At 32.7% G+C, this 17,201-nt stretch overlaps 1 protein-coding gene across 6 annotated transcripts in view; it reads left to right on the top strand.

Annotated features, from left to right (window-relative positions):
• Nucleotides 1-15,745, top strand: part of LOC126889656 (zinc finger protein 235-like) — a 69,871-nt gene extending 54,126 nt beyond the window's left edge. For 2 of the 6 annotated variants that reach the window (XM_050658160.1, XM_050658162.1), the window contains exon 2: nt 13,043-15,745. In XM_050658160.1, the coding sequence (XP_050514117.1) occupies nt 13,043-14,262 (1,220 nt within the window). In that variant the 3' untranslated portion in view covers nt 14,263-15,745. Of the gene's footprint in view, nt 1-6,256; nt 7,804-13,042 lie in introns of those variants that run through there. The other 4 variants (XM_050658159.1, XM_050658161.1, XM_050658165.1 and 1 more) reach the window with 3 other exon arrangements.
• Nucleotides 15,746-17,201: the final 1,456 nt, after the last annotated feature.

The raw sequence follows: 17,201 nt of genomic DNA, 5'->3' as shown, positions 1-17,201 counted from the left end.
ACAATCTTAAATGAAGTGTTGAAAAACGCAAAAGAGGGAATACTCATTAATGGTATGCTTATGAACAATATCAGATACGCAGATGACACCTTGTTACTGACTGGATCAATTGAACATCTTCAAGCGTTATTGAACCGAATGGTGGCATTCTGCGCGATATATGGACTCAACTCAACGCAAGAAAAACAAAGTTTATGGTTATTTTATTAATAAACAGGCAGCCGCAAATAATAATAACTATAACGTAACAATCGGTAATGACTCAATTGAACGAGTAAGTAATCTTGTATATCTGGGTACTCATATTAATGAAAGCCGGAACCCTAGTACAGAAATTTAAAAGTAGAATTGCCAAAGCAAGAACAAGTTTTATGAAATTAAGAAAATCCTGTGCAGTCATGATCTAAATGTGGAACTTCGCATAAGAATGGTTCGATGTTATATATTCCCAGTACAGTGGAACCTCGATAACTCGGATTAATCGGGACCGCGACCGATCCGGGTTATCGAAAATCCGAGATAGCCGGAGAATATGGTAAAAATTAATAAAATACGGTATACTTACAGATAAACTCCGTTAGAATTGAAATAACATGAAATATATTTATAAATATGCACAGTACATACTCATTAAAAGTACTAAAAAAAACACCAAACCCAAACGTAAGCAAATGGAAGCGAACAATACAAGACACACAATACTAAAGACCATTGTTAGATTATAAATAAAAGAATTAGATATAATAAAAGAATTTTTTAAATAGTCTTTCCTAAACAATGCTAACAGTTTGAAATAAAAAGGAATAGATACTACAGACAGGTGGCTGTTGTTTCTGCGGCGTGTGCTATGAGTCATTTTTAATATCGTATAGTTCAAATTACACACATACACATTATCTCTCAAATATTATATTACATACATTTTTATTGTTGAAAGGTTTGTCTGATAATTAACTATTTTGATTGGAAATAAGCCACAATTAAATTGAAAAATACAAAATATTGATAATCAAAATGTTTATCTGATGAAAATTGGTCCGGGTTAGCCGGACTTCCGGGTTATCGGGGCCGACTTATCGGGGTTCCACTGTACTACTTTACGGGGTTGAAGCATGGACCCTGACAGAATCGCTTTTAAAAAACCTAGAAGCATTTGAGATGTGGGTCTACCTCCGTATTCTGAAGATCAGTTGGGTAGAAAGATTCACAAACGAAAGGGTTTTGCAACGTTTGAATAAAAGTTGCGAAGTAGTGAATACGGTTAAAAGGCGAAAATTGGAATACTTTGGTCATATAATGCGTCACCAAGAAAAATATGACATACTTCACCTTGTCATGCAAGGTAAAATAATGGGAAAAAAGAAGTGTAGGCCGCCGTACAACTTCTTGGCTTAAAAACCTACACCAATGGTTTGGGAAAACTAGCACTGAACTATTTCGTGCGGCTGTAAATAAGACAATGATTGTTAATATGTTGGGCAACATGAGAGCCAACGAACGACAAGCGGTCTCGGCACCTTAAGAAGAAGAAGTGGAGGAAACAACCGACATTTATTTTAATTAGGTTTCTTAAGCAGTTAATATGAAGTTGCGTATAAATGAAATTGACTTTTGAATATTTATTTCCAGTCCGGTCTTTTTGCCACTGTTTTTATTTGCGAATATATTTCTGCCGCCTCTTGCATTCTGCGATACATAATGCTGATGTCGTCGGCATATGCGGCAATCTATATTTATTTAATTTGTTAGACCTTTTGCATTTGTTATAATTTTATAATCTCACAGTTGCTGTTGACGAGTCCAACCTCTCGGTCACGGGTGGCTGCTCGACTGCCGATATACGATTCATTCTAATGAGTACGGCGCACAGTGGTTCCAAATGTTAAAAACGTGGTCATGAGGCGAAAAAAAGTCCCGATGTAGGGATTTTCATGTCTACAGTTGTTTTCTCATACTATCGTAGAGTCGTAGTACGCAGGTATAAGGATCAGACTGGATGTATTCTGGTTCATAGCTCAGGAACAAGTGAGCAATGTCCGAGATTACTTTGGCCGACAGAGAAAGTGAAAAAGAACGCGTATAATGAAAACGCTGTAAAACATTTTGTGCTTTATCAATTTTATCGCTGTAAAGCAGATTCTTCTTTTTTAAGTATGTAGTAATGTAAGATGCTAATTAACTTAAGATTCAGTAACAATAAATGCCTTAAATTTGTTAATGCATAAATAGTGAAAATATACTTGAAATGATCAAAATTTTGTAAAGATAAATTCAAAAAGTAAAGAATTCTGCATAATTCTGCGACTAATGTTTATTAATCTTAAAATATATAGTCAGAAGATACAGAATCACTTTGGTTTAGCTGCCTATGCATTGCTGGCAGTTGTTTGAATACAAAAGTGGGAAATGACGCATATTACATAATTCTGGCGATTGTTGAGTATGTATTGGTGGTTGTACAGCTGGTTAAAAAAAACTGATACGACTCTTAGTAAGATTTGATCATTTTGAGCAGTGTATGATTGGTCTGACATTATATTATATTTATTATGACAGACAAATAATAAAATAAACAAACAAACAGCCATTTTTTGAGGTTGAAGTTATCTGACAAATTTTAACATTTGGCAGTGACAGTGACAGTATGTAAATAATAAGTATTTATCCTTCAAAATATAATAAATTAAATATAATTAAACTCATATTCATTATATCACACCTCACCAAAAGCTTTTTACAAGAACATAGTCAGCGATTTTGATATGGCTTAGAGCCAGACTACATCAAGATCGCCTATAAATCGTGCTGGTAATCGCCTTGCAGCGAGACCAAAAAGAAGAAGAAGACGAAAATACACTGCTCAATTTTCTACAAAATAAGCGTTAAGAGTCGTATCAGTTTTTTTGGAACCAGCTGTACATAAGTAATTGATTTTGAATATTGTACTTCATAAAGAAAATGTATTGGTAATCAGCAATTTCAAAAGTCCCTTATGCGTTTAAAATAAAATATGCGTTTAAAATAAAATTTTCGAATTTCTTTCGGCCATATTGGATACGCCATTTTGTTAAAAAAAGGTAATGTTAGATTTGTAATCAGCTACCGTAAAACGGGGTTACTTTGCACCATTTATTATTTTTTTTTCTTAGAGTGGATATAAAGTTACTTGAAAGAAGATCTGAACTTTTTATTATATACATCTATTGAACAGGTCGTAATATAGCTTTTATTTTAGCTATTTTTTAGGTATATTGCATAATTAAAAGAAAAACCTAGTTTTATTAGTGGTGCAAAGTATACCCTAGAAGAGTCATATTTTGCACCACTCGATATTTTAATAATGTTTGGCTAAAATATGCCTACTGGTGCATAGTAATCCTACCGGATTTTAAACTTTGCACCAATTAAATGCAAAAAAATGTTCAGTGGCCAATTTTTTTAATTTAAATCTACCTACATTTATGAAAGAAGCATAAAAGGAAAAACATTGCTACATTTTAAATGAATAAACTTTATTATAACGGCAATAGTAAAAATACGAAGTTTGAAACTAATCCCACCACAATTTGTCGCATTCTGGAACAATGTACAATCCTCGTCTGGAAATTTTTTTGGGAGGTTTTATGGCACCAATGGCGAGTTTTTCATTTAATTCGCTTTCTTCTTCCATCTCTTGCACCTCATTTATTTCATCGTCTGATGAATCCCTGCCTACTGGAAAGTGGTCGTCCAAAACATTGTTCTCCTCTGAATCATCTACGATTTCTGGCTCAACAGCTTTATGAGGTGTGGAAGTAGATGCTTCAGTTAGATCTTTTAAACTAATTTCAGAATGGGCAATACTTTGTCCTGCCGGAACAGTTATTTTCTTTTTCTTCCCTTGTGTCTTAAACTTTGTGGCTTCCTTTCTTTTATCTTCTAAATACTAAATGAAAGTGTTTTCGATATCCGACGAACTTGATTTATTATTTGTTGAATCACTTTCAGTTATCACATCAGATCGCTTAGTTGTTTTTAACCGCTCCAAGAGCGGTGTTACATCACAAGGAACGATACCGCATTTCTTAACCGGACTTTAATATCTGATCGTCATTCTTTTGTATTTTTTCGATTAATGACCGTAAAAGCGTTGGAAAATGCTGTTTCTCAAGTACATTTGATCTACTGCCTACATGAGTTTCCTTATATTGAGATAAAATTTCCCTCCAGGCCTTTTTCATTGGAGCAAAGAATGCAACATCTAACGATTGTGTAACGGGGGTCCTATTGGGAGGCAAATATATAAAATGAATGTTGTGTTTTCGACACAAATCCAGGACTTCAACATTAATATGAGAAGACAAATTGTCTAATAAAAAGGACCTTCTTTCCCTGAATTTTTTTAAGCCTAGGCAATAGAATGGTGTTAAACCAATTTGCAAATGTCTGTGATTCGAACCAACCAGAGGCAGTATTTGCATAACGTTTACCAGAGGGGCCATTTTCAGTCCCGGTGTCCCACAAATTCTTGGATTTGTACACCACATAAAGAGGTAGTAGCTCACCAGCTGCATTTCCACACATCATAAGAGAAATGCTACTTTTTGAAGAGTTACAAATTCGTTCAGGATATTTAACCCCACGTTTAGTTAATTCCCTTTTTTTTCCGGTATCATCTGTTAAGTTAGTCTCATCATAATTAAAAATAGCATGTGGCTCCACACCAGTTATAGTTTGTCTTAAATTTTCAATGTATTCAGTCATTTGGTCTGCATTGAGTGCTGCTCTGCTTCGTTTAATGTTTGAGGCTATCCTTGCAGTAAGGTCCTTATGGCGACTTAAAAATGATTTGACCCAATCGATACCTGGAGTATTATCCTTAAAGCGAGTATTTTTTCCTTGGCGATTTAAATAGCTCTTTATTATTTGCCGCAATTCCATCCCAGTAACAGGAAAACCAGCATCACTAAGGCGCTGAATACATTGTACGAAGCACCTTTCCTCTTCGTACGAGAATATTGTTGGGTATCCTGGTTTTCCAGCGTGTACTCCTTTTAATTTATAAAATATAGTTCTCCTTGGGATTTTAAAGGTTTCAGCTGCAACTCTTGTGCTCATGCCATCTTTTATGGCTGACAAACATGCCTTCAGATCTTCTTCTGTGTAGTCTGCATATTTGCGAGATCCCAGTTTCCTTTTATAATGTCTGGGCATTTCCTAAAACAATTTTTCTATTTAACTTTTACTCCTGGGGATACTTTGCACCACTTGCAAGTTGGCGGTGCAAAGTATACCCAATTTCACGTCTTAAGTGCACATGTTAACAATGTTTTTTTTGTTATTGCTATCCTCGTTTAAAACCGTTATTTTAACAACTAAAAATCGCAATCGGTTATGGTATATATCATTAGATGTGTACTTACCAATTTTTGACCGCTGTGACTGTCTGTACTGTATGATTTTGCAAAGCCAGAAAATAATAAATTTTTAAGGTTGATATTCGAATCGTTACTGATGAATAACTAACGACCGCAGGGACAATCGCGCGCGTCTTACTGATGTATTGCGATGTTGCCTATGTGTTCTAAAGGTAGTACAAATATCTAAAGAAAATTGAGCGTAGATTTACAAAAAATATACTTTTACACGTTCGGTGCAAAGTTACCCTGCTCAGTGCAAAGTAACCCCGTTTTACGGGGTACCTTAAACTACCAAATTCGATAAAAAAAATTGCGTTTTGATTGATATTTTAAATTTCTTTCAATATACGACAGTAATTCTGAAGTCTATAAATAATATAGGCTTTTAAAGGTTCATGACCACGTTTTCGGCATTTGGAACCACAGTGTGGCGTGGCACTGGCGCGCTTCTATCGTCTATAAAAAATACATTGCCATATCTAAGCAACGTTCTAATCTTAACGTGAAACGCTCTGTAGCCGGATGTATTTTATCCGACTATTTTATTTATGGGCCATTCCACGAACATACGCCTGTTTTGGATTACTTCGACAACGAATATTTTACTGTGCAACATAAGAAGTACGAAAGTAAATGGCGCTAATAATTATTCCAAGAATCAACAATGTAATTTGAAATTTACTTTCGTTCTTTTTATTTTGCACAGTAAAATATTCGTTGTCGAAGTAATCCAAAACAGGCGTATGTTCGTGGAATAGGGTATATTTATTTTATTTTACTACTATGTATTTATATAAAGCTAAGCAATATTTGATATAACTTGTGTCTATTAATTTTGAATTTTTAAAATATTTTAGGTTGTTCCAAAGAGAACGATATGGAAATTTTACCTGCACATTCATCTCAGAAAGAAAACTATACAGGTCAACACGCAGAGGAAAAAATATTAAACAAAAATGTGGAAGTTGTGACTGGACAAAGAGCGTATAAGTGTGAAATTTGTTTAAAGACGTTTACTTTTAACAGTGCTTTAAAAGTACATTTGATAACGCACACTGAAGAAAAACCTCATAAGTGTGAAATTTGTTTTAAGCAGTTTAGGAAAGTGAGTCATTTGAACATACATTTGAGAATCCACACTGGAGATAAACCTCACCAGTGTGAAATTTGTTTGAAGCAGTTTGGTGAAGCAAGTCAATTGAAAAAACATTTGAGAGTGCACACTGGAGAAAAACCATTTAAGTGCAAAATATGTTTTAAGCAGTTTGGACTAGCAGGCGGTTTGAAAACACATTTGAGAACCCACACTGGAGAAAAACCGCACCAGTGTGAAATTTGTTTGAAGCAGTTTAGTGAAGTAAGTCAATTGAAAAAACATTTGAGAGTGCACACTGAAGAAAACCCTCACCAGTGTGAAGTTTGTTCTAAGCAGTTTAGTGAAGCAAGTCAATTGAAAAAACATTTAAGAGTGCACACTGGTGAAAAACCTTACAAGTGTGAAATTTGTTTTAAGCAGTTTGCTGCAGCAAGTTATATGAAAAGCCATTTGAGAGTGCACACTGGACAAAAACCTCACCAGTGTGAAGTTTGTTCTAAGCAGTTTAGTGAAGCAAGTAAATTGAAAAGCCATTTGAGATTGCACACTGGTGAAAAACCTTACAAGTGTGAAGTTTGTTCTAAGCAGTTTAGTGAAGCAAGTGATTTGAAAAAACATTTGAGAAGGCACACTGGAGAAAAACCTTACCAGTGTGAAATTTGTTTGAAGCAGTATAGTGTAGCAAGTCATTTGAAAAAACATTTGAGAGTGCACACTGGTGAAAAACCATTTAAGTGCGAAATTTGCTTTAAACAGTTTATTCAAGCAAGTACTTTGAAAAGTCATTTGAGAGTGCATACTGGAGAAAAACCTCACCAATGCGAAATCTGTTTAAAGAAATTTGCAGGTGATTTGAAAATACATTTGAGAACTCACACTGGAGAAAAACCTCACAAGTGTGAAATTTGTTTTAAGCAATTTAGTCAAGCAGGTACTTTAAAGATACATTTGAGAGTTCACACTGGTGAAAAACCTTTCAAATGCGAAATTTGCTTTAAGCAATTTAGTGACGCCGGTAATTGGAAAAGACATTTGAGAACACATACTTAGGAAAGAGGAATGAATATGATATAACTCTGCATAAAATAAGCCCATCAGAATCAAAACCTGCTACATTAATCCTTAATTTTTTGTTTACCCTTTTTTTTTACACAATTTCAAAGTTCAAGTATCTATTAATCTACAGACATAAGGTTTCGGTTCAAAACCTTCTAAATCCTCTTCAAAATACCACTGGAATCTTAACGTAGAATCAAACCCTGCCATGTCCATAGTTTTATGAACAATAAAGTACTTCTTTTTCTTGTATATTTTGTATGTTTTCCTATCAAAATGGTTGAATGCTACTTTTAGTGCATTAATTGCGCCTAAAAGCAGTTAAAAATGAGCATTATGTGGGCTTAGAATCTGCTCAAAATCTGCTAAATCCAAACTTAAAGTACAAAGTACCCCGCACAAACCTTATGGAAATTAGGTCCCAGTGGATTTAGTTCATACTTTGGGAAAATACTCTTTAAAGCATCCTGATAAAAAGTTCTCATGGGCACATCTTGATCGTATGGAGGATTTTCAAGATATAGAGGCACAAACTCGGAAAATTATAAGATTTACTGGGTATTCCAATTTCCTGAGTTACTGGCTATCTGGAAACATGTAAAAGTTTGGATTTAATTAAAGTAATAGTGGTCTAGGATTTTTTCCTGACTATCCAATGGCGACCTTTACTGCAATCCCTTAACCTTTAACTACACGCGCTGGCGTATTTTGTACGCCAGATATAAGAATTCTACTGCAAATATATTTAAAAATTTAATTTTTGACTTTGTTTATATATCTAACCTCTCACTGGAATGTGCTTTACAACTGGTTTTAGTCTCGTTATAATCAGCGTTCTGGAAAGATCGTAATTTACAGTTTATTTTTTTTTTGTTTCCGGTGGTGGACAATATACGCCACAATTATAGTAATATAGGTAGTAATATAAGTACATCTTTCAATTGTTTTTTAGTCATTGACACAAAATATATTTTTCTTTATAAACAATACTTTGCCTCACGTAAAAAATCACATGTTAAAAATGTTTTTATTAGTAATTTTATTTATCATGGAATCAGATTCCAGATATAAATTCCAATTGGCTTACTGAGAGGGAACTCCAAGTATTCGCTGATGCGAACAAGGTTTATAACAAACAACTAAGTGTATTTTTTCAAAAAAAAAAAACAAATCCGCTGTTTTTAAGTGTACTTTCTTGTGGCGTATAAAGTACGCCACGCGTGTAGTTATGCATACATCCTACTGAGTTATAGTTTTTTTTATACAGATAAACATTACATTATAATTTATTATTGTTATTTGAATATATCACAATTTGTTTAAATACAAATAATATATGAATAATATAATTGCTTTATTCCTAATCCTGTAGCCCATATAAATAATATTTTTCTAGAGTGTCAAAAATTTACTGCATATACAGATACGCTGTATCAAGACTAAAAAAAACTTATAAGTCTACCGATTAATGTGACCTACTCTATTAGCACAACAAGACAAAGGAGTTTACGATATTTTGATTAAATTTACCTTAGAAGCTAAAATAGATACAGTGGACTCCCTCTATTACGAGAACTGAAATGGCGGACTAATTACCTCGTTATAAGCGGATTTTGTTATATCAGACAACAATAATATTGAAATGTTTTCATGCCTCTTACGTAGTTTATAAGGTGTCGATGGTCGACCTGAACAATGAGACTTTGCCATCGTAAATTGTAAATTTTCTACAATATTCAATATCGGTCGATAATCAGAAAGAAGTTTATTACAGGTGGTGGAGTTTATCGCAGCACTGGCCTCGATAATAACACAGATGTTGGGCATTTCTATATACAGGCAGTTAGGGTATTTATTTATAACACTATATGCACTAAAAACATAAAGAAACATATTTTCGATTTCATTTTTCCTCGTTATAACCAAATATGCCTCGTTATAGAGATGTTATAGTTCAATAGGAATTAAATGGGGCATTTAGTGTACCTCGTAATATCCGTGTTCGTTATAGAGAGAGTCTACTGTATATGAAAAACGTATTTATACCTAGAAAATACAACCAATTGTATATTCAAAAAAATTCTGTGACAAATAGATAATATACTCTAATGCATCCACTCTCATCCCACACACAGTCATAATTCCTTTATTCAATTTAAATAAGTACATATATGGATACGTACCTATATATATATATATTATGATACAGTGATGAGCGCGCTAATAACCGGCAGAATAATGCAAAAGATGGAAAACAATACATTGCGCAGTAAAGAGAGATGAAACTAGTAGAAGTGGAAATTATCTGTATAAACGTATAAATTAACATTACATTACATATTTTCCCACCTTTAGACGTATCGAAGGAATATGACAACTGTCACTGTAACTGGAGAATTTTATAAAATACTCCCGTCACAGATGTATAAAGGTGGGAAACTACAGTATGGTGCAAATGAAAAGAATAAATTCATTTTCAGCGACATCAAGGAAAAACCCGAAACAGATCGATTTTTAATTATGATATTTTAGCATATTATATACGTCATCTATGTGATGACGTAATCGATAATTTTTTTAAATGAAAATAGGGGTTGTGTGATAGCTCATTCGAAAGTTTATTCAATTCTCTATTCAGTAATGTAAACATTAACATAATTATTTATACAGGGTGTCCAAAAACATTTTTTTAAATTAAATTAATTGACAAAAAAGAATAATGTATGTAATTTATTTAATTCAACACTTTACTGTTATTAAAAAACAGAAAAAAATTGTTTATTTGAAAAATAAACATTGTTTTTCGCTTAAATTCAATATTCAAGCTAGCTTCCGCTAGGCACCTACTTTTTGGAAGTTTGAACATTTAATTTAGGCATAAAGCAATATTTATTTTCAAATTTACATTTTTTCCTTGTTTTCTGACAGAACTAAATGTATTTTGAATTAAATAAATTACATACAGTCTTCTTTTTTTGTCAATTAATTTAATTTATAAAAATTGTTTTTTGGACAGTCTGTATATATAATGATGTTAATGTTTACATTACTGAATAGAGAATTGAATAACCTTTCAAATGAGCTAGCACACGACCCCTATTCTTATTTAAAAAAATCATTGATTACGTCATCACGCCCAGATGGATGACGCCACTCGTGTGATATATATGCCAAAATATCATAATTTAAAAGCAAAAATCGACCTGTTTCGGCATTTTTCCGTACAGTTGCCGGTTTACGAAATAACGAATTTATTCCTTTCATTTGCACTATACTGTATGTAATGTTATGTTAATTTATACGTTTATACCGATAATTTCCACCTATTTATACCTACCGCAAGCTATCCTCTAGCATCACGATTTTTTATTAATGACGCTCTGGCGTCACGATTTTGAATGACGCCCAATACGACTTTACACCCGCCAAAATTCCATACCGAACGATAAGAAGTATTCGCTTCAAAATGTTTTTGGGGATACATAGTGGAGAAAAACTGTGATATTTATTTTAATTAGGTTTCCCAAGCAGTTAATATGAAGTTGTGTATGAATGAAATTGTCTTTTGAATATTTATTTCTAGTCCGGTCTTTTTGCCACTGTTTTTAGTTGCGAATATATTTCTGCCACCTCTTGCGTTCTGCGATAGGTACATAATGCCGATGTCGTCGGCATATGCGTCAATCTACACTGCCGTGCAAAAAATCGATCCACTAAAAATTTGTTAATTTTTGAAGTTTCGAATTTCCTAAACCTGTTGTTCGATTTAAGTGATTTTTTTACCACGTTATAGCCTTATTCATTGACAATATCGCTGTAATAATAGTGTTGCTAGACAGTCAAACTGTCATTGTATACCGGGTGTACGAATCAAACTGTGTCTTTTTCTCAAAGTTCAGCTCACCCTGTGGACCATTCTAGCGTTTATAAAATACTGAAATTAAAACCTGACTATAGCCCCAGGTTTTCTTAACATTTTGTCTTTCGATTCATTCGCTTATGATAATAAGCGAATAAATAATACAAAAGTTAGGTACTTTAACAACTCGCCATGTTCGTCATCAGTACAGGGTGTTTTTAAATAATTGAAACTTTAAGGGGTAATTTTACATGAGAAAATAATGACAATTTGCTTTATAATCATATGTCCGCAAACGCTTCGTTTCCGAGATACGGGGTGTTCAATTTTTTTTATAAACTGACGATTTATTTATTGCTTTAAAACCAGTTGAGTAATGCAAATCAAATTTGGTGGGTTTTAAGACGTAGCTATTGCACATTATTTGACATACAATTAAGAATTTTATATTCACCATTGGCGCGCAAACGGGTATTATGACCGATAATATTACCCGTACGCACGCCAATGGTGAATATAAAATTCTTAATTGTATGTCAAAAAATGTGCAGCAATAACTACTTCTTAAAACCCACCAAATTTGATTTGCATATCTCAACTTGTTTTAAAGCAATAAATAAATCGTCAGTTTGTAAAAAAATATTGAACATCCCGTATATCGGAAACGAAGCGTTTGCGGACACATGATTATTAAGCAAACTGTCATTATTTTCATGTGTAAAATTACCCTTTAAAGTTTGCCGCACTTATTTCAAAAAAACCCTGCACTGATGACGAACATGGCCAGTTGTTAAAGTAAAGTACCTAACTTTTTTATTATCCAACATAGCGAATGAATCGAAAGACAAAATGTTAAGAAAACCTGAGGCTATAGTTAGGTTTTAATTTCAGTATTTTATAAGTATATATATATATATATATATATATATATATATATATATATATATATATATATATATATATATATATATATATATATATACAGTCCACAAGGTGATGCGAACGTTGAGAAAAAGACACAGTTTGATTCGTACACCCGGTATACAATGACAGTTTGACTGTCTAGCAACAATATTATTACAGCGATATTGTCAATGAATAAGGCTATAACGTGGTAAAAAAATCACTTAAATCGAACAATAGGTTTAGGAAATTCGAAACATCAAAAATGACCAAATTTTTAGTGGATCGATTTTTTTGCACCGCAGTGTATATTGATTTAATTTGTTAGCTCTTTTGCATTTGTTGTAATTTTGTAATCTCACAGTTGCTGTTGACGAGTCCAGTGTTGCTGTTACTATACTTTTTGTTTCACGTTCAGAACGGAACGTTGCGCTTATGGAGATCAGTGTTGCCAAACCTCTCGGGCACTGCTCGACTAACGACATACGATTCATTCTAATAAGTACGGCGTGGTATTGGCGCGCTTCTACCGTCCATAAGAAATACATTGGCATATCTAAGCAACGTTCTAATCTTTACGCGAAATGCCTTATAGCCGGATGGCTTTTATCCGACTATTTTATTTATTTATTTTACTTTACTACTATTTATATACTTAAAGCTAAGCAATATTTGATATAACCTGTGTCTATTAATTTTAAATAAACATGAACTTTTAAAATATTTTAGGTTGTTCCAAAGAGGAGAACAAAATGGAAACTTTACCTGCACATTCATCTCAAAAAGAAAGCTACACAGGTCAACATGCAGAAGAAAAAATATTAAACAAAAATGTGGAAGTTGTGACTGGACAAAGAGCTTATAAGTGTGAAACTTGTTTAAAGACGTTTACTTTTAACAGTGCTTTAAAAGTACATTTAAGAACGCACACTGGAGAAAAACCTCATAAGTGTGAAATTTGTTTTAAGCAGTATAGGAAAGTGAGTCATTTGAACATACATTTGAGAATCCACACTGGAGAAAAACGTCACCAGTGTGAAATTTGTTTAAATAAATTTAATCAAGCAGGTGAGTTGAAAAAACATTTGAGAGTGCACACTGGAGAAAAACCATTCAAGTGCAAAATATGTTCTAAGCAGTTTAGACTAGCACCAAGTTTGAAAACTCATTTGAGAGTGCACACTGGAGAAAATCCGGAGCAGTGTGAAATTTGTTTAAAGAAATTTAGTGAAGCAAGTCAATTGAAAAAACATTTAAGAGTGCACACTGGAGATAACCCTCACCAGTGTGAAATTTGTTCTAAGCACTTTATTGAAGCACGTGATTTGAAAAGACATTTACGAGTGCACACTGGTGAAAAACCTTATAAGTGTGAAATTTGTTTTAAACAATTTAGTGATTCGCGTTATTTGAAAATACATTTAAGAGAGCACACTGGTGAAATGCCAGTGAAACAGTACAAATGTGAAATTTGTTTTAAACAGTTTAGTGAAGCAAAACATTTAAAAACACATTTGAGAGTGCATACTGGAGAAAAACCGTACAAGTGTGAAACTTGTTTAAAACAGTTTAGCACTGCAGGTAATTTGAAAATACATTTGAGAGTGCATACTGGAGAAAAACCTCACCAATGTGAAATTTGTTTAAAGAAATTTGCAGGTGATTTGAAAGTACATTTGAGAACTCACACAGGAGAAAAACCTCACCAATGTGAAATTTGTTTAAAGAAATTTGCAGGTGATTTGAAAGTACATTTGAGAACTCACACAGGAGAAAAACCGTATAAGTGTGAAACTTGTTTAAAACAGTTTGTTACTGCAGGTGCTTTGAAAATACATTTGAGAGTGCACACTGGTGAAAAACCATTCAAATGCGAAATTTGTTTTAAGTCATTTAGTGACGGAGGTAATTTGAAAAGACATTTGAGAACACATGCAGGGGAAAGGTAGAGATGGTATGATGGAACTGGAGCGGGTACCTCGGAATAGGTTTCAATCGTCTACTCCACGCACCAGTGACAAAAAGTCTACGGTATCGGTTTCGATTCCAGCGCTGCCGCATTAGTTTAGTATACTTTGCGCGACAGCCGGGCAGCGATTTTACAAAATATACCCGTTCTCAGCACAATCTCCGCCTCCTACGCATACGTTATCCATAACTAAGTATCCCTACCTGCTATCAACATTTTATACTAAATACACCCGATTTAAACACACTTCGGTTGATTAGGAATTTAGAAATCTCGGAGGGAATAACAATGTAGTTTTATGGTTTGGTAAATTTTTTATTCTTTAACCTGCGTTTAAACGTGCACTAAACTTACAGATAAAAAATAATTTAGGTGGGTACGCGCAAAATTTGCTTGCAATGCTTTTTAAGCGCATTCATTTTTTTCGAATCCTGAGAAAACGAATTAGTATTTTTGAAAAATTTAAACGCAGAATAAAAGATTACATTATTACCGAGAGCCGAAAGTCCCTGAAAACTTTTATAATATTTATTTTAATTAGTTACAGGGATAAAAATTAGGTGAATGTCATTTCATGTTATGAATCTATCAATTTTTTAATTTCAATTGAAGCGATACATCATTTTCCTTTCATTCGTTTATTAGAACGAACCCTTTTTTATCATCCACTATATTAAAATTGGAATGGTGGCACACGAACTGTTTTTTAAATAATATTGTTTTTACATTTGGAAAGGATTCCCTTAAAATCCACTGTGTTTTTGTATTTTCACTACAGTTTTCTATCCGTTTATAGCATTGCATACTATAATCTATCTCCGTATTATTTTGGTTTAGATTTGTTGGTATTACGCACACGTTAAAATTAGCATTATCAGAGCATGATTCAATCTCTCGTACATCTTCATCGTGCAGATTTAAATATTTTCTTAAACATAATTCAGACATTTTTCATACTAACTAGTCCAGGGTAATAAGGTTTTTTCCATGACACTTCAACAGCCAGGGTACTGAAGCGTTTTTTCGACAGGTAATACCTATAATACCAAATTGTAGCTATTTCCTGCTTATGATCTGGCGGCCATTTTTATTTATAAACAATTTAGTGTCAACAAACGACCTTTTTCCTTTTTTTTTAGTTAATGGAAAACAGTAAGACTTATAGTTTTCTTAGTACAGACATCTTCGAGAGAATGGAAAAAGTTTTAAAATAACGTATTACACAGTTTTATACACTCATTTATTGTTAATATAATTGCGAAAAAGGCCGAAATTTCAAAAAAATTAATTTCGTAATAACTATTGTTAAAATAAATGTACAGCTTTGAAATTCATGTCAAATGAGGGTTCTTTGGTGCTTAATATGTGACAAAAATTTCAAAGCGATTCATTCAATTGTTTATCCCAGAGAGCTTTTATTTGCAATAACCAAGTCAGAAAAAAATAACGTTAGAACCATTCTACAGGTGTCAAATGAAAGAGCATGAACTAAAATTTCAAATTGGTTTAAAAAAGTGAATAAAAAATGCATTTATTAGTAATAAATAATTATGCAAAAGTATGTTCAATTTTTTCTTATAAACTTTTTATTTTTTATATCATGAATTATATATATTTATTACAATTTTTCGTCAATTATCATATACATAACATTACTTGGTAGATGTGCACCTAAAAAACGGTAAAAAATAGATTTTATTGAAAAAGTTTATAAGGAAAAATTGACAATATTTTTGCATAATTATTTATTAATAATAATGCATTTTTTATTTATTTTTTTTAAACCAATTTAAAAGTTTTGTTCATGCTCTTTCATTTAACACATGTAGAATGGTTCTAACATTATTTTTTTCTGACTTATGTTATTACCAAAGAGAGCTCTCTGGGATAAACAATTTGAATAAAATGTAAACAATTGAATAAATCGCTTTGAAACTTTTGTCACATATTAAGCACCAAATAACCCTCAAATGACAAAAATTTCAAAGCGTTACACTTATCTTTACAATAGTTATCGCAAAATTATTTTTTTGAAATTTCGAACTTTTTTCGCGCAATTATATTAACAATAAATAAGTGTATAAAACTTTGTAATACGTCATTTTAAAGTTTTTTCCATTCTCTCGAAGATGTCTGTACTAAGAAAACCATAAATCTTACTGTTTTCATTAATTAAAAAAAAGGAAAAAGGCCGTTTTTGACACTAAATTGTTTATAAATAAAAATGACCACCAGACTACGCAGGAAATAGTTACAATTTGTTCTTATCTTATAGGTATTACCTGCCGAAAAAACGCTTCAGTAATTCAGTACCCTGGCTGTTGAACTGTCACGAACAGGGTATATTTTGTCTTATTACCCTGGCCTATACCTACGTATTTAGATGAAACGATGATCACCAACAAACTCACGACCACACTAAATATTACTGCATAATAGTTAGTAAGTAAGTAAGTAAGGTATGCTTTATTGTCAAAAAATTTTAACAATTTGTGGACAAAGCTTATACAAAATAAAAAATACAATAAACAACAAAAAATAGTAAAAAACTACAAACAAAACAAAAACAGAAACAGACACCAAGTAAATGGCGTGAGTTATACTACTTAATATAATTTTACAGTTATTAAGTACACATTAAAAAATTAAAAATTTTGCAAACAATAAGTATACAACGTCAGAGCAAAAATAAGGCAAACGAGGAAAGGGCAAAGGCAAAGTAAATCAAAAGTTCTATGCCGCTGCAAATATGTACACAAGTACTCGAAAGTAATAATCCTACAAGTCAATTTGCTGAATTCAAATCGTTTATAAAAAAGTCATTCACTGTATAAAAAGCTTTCTCCAGCAAATAAGCTTTCAAGGCCTTGCGAAAAGCGGGAAATGCTGCAATAGATTTGATGTTAGATGGCAGGTGAT

This window comes from Diabrotica virgifera, chromosome 8 (assembly GCF_917563875.1).
Source record: "Diabrotica virgifera virgifera chromosome 8, PGI_DIABVI_V3a".
Classification (NCBI taxonomy): Eukaryota; Metazoa; Arthropoda; class Insecta; order Coleoptera; family Chrysomelidae; genus Diabrotica; species Diabrotica virgifera.
This window is presented reverse-complemented; position numbering and strand designations above follow the sequence as displayed.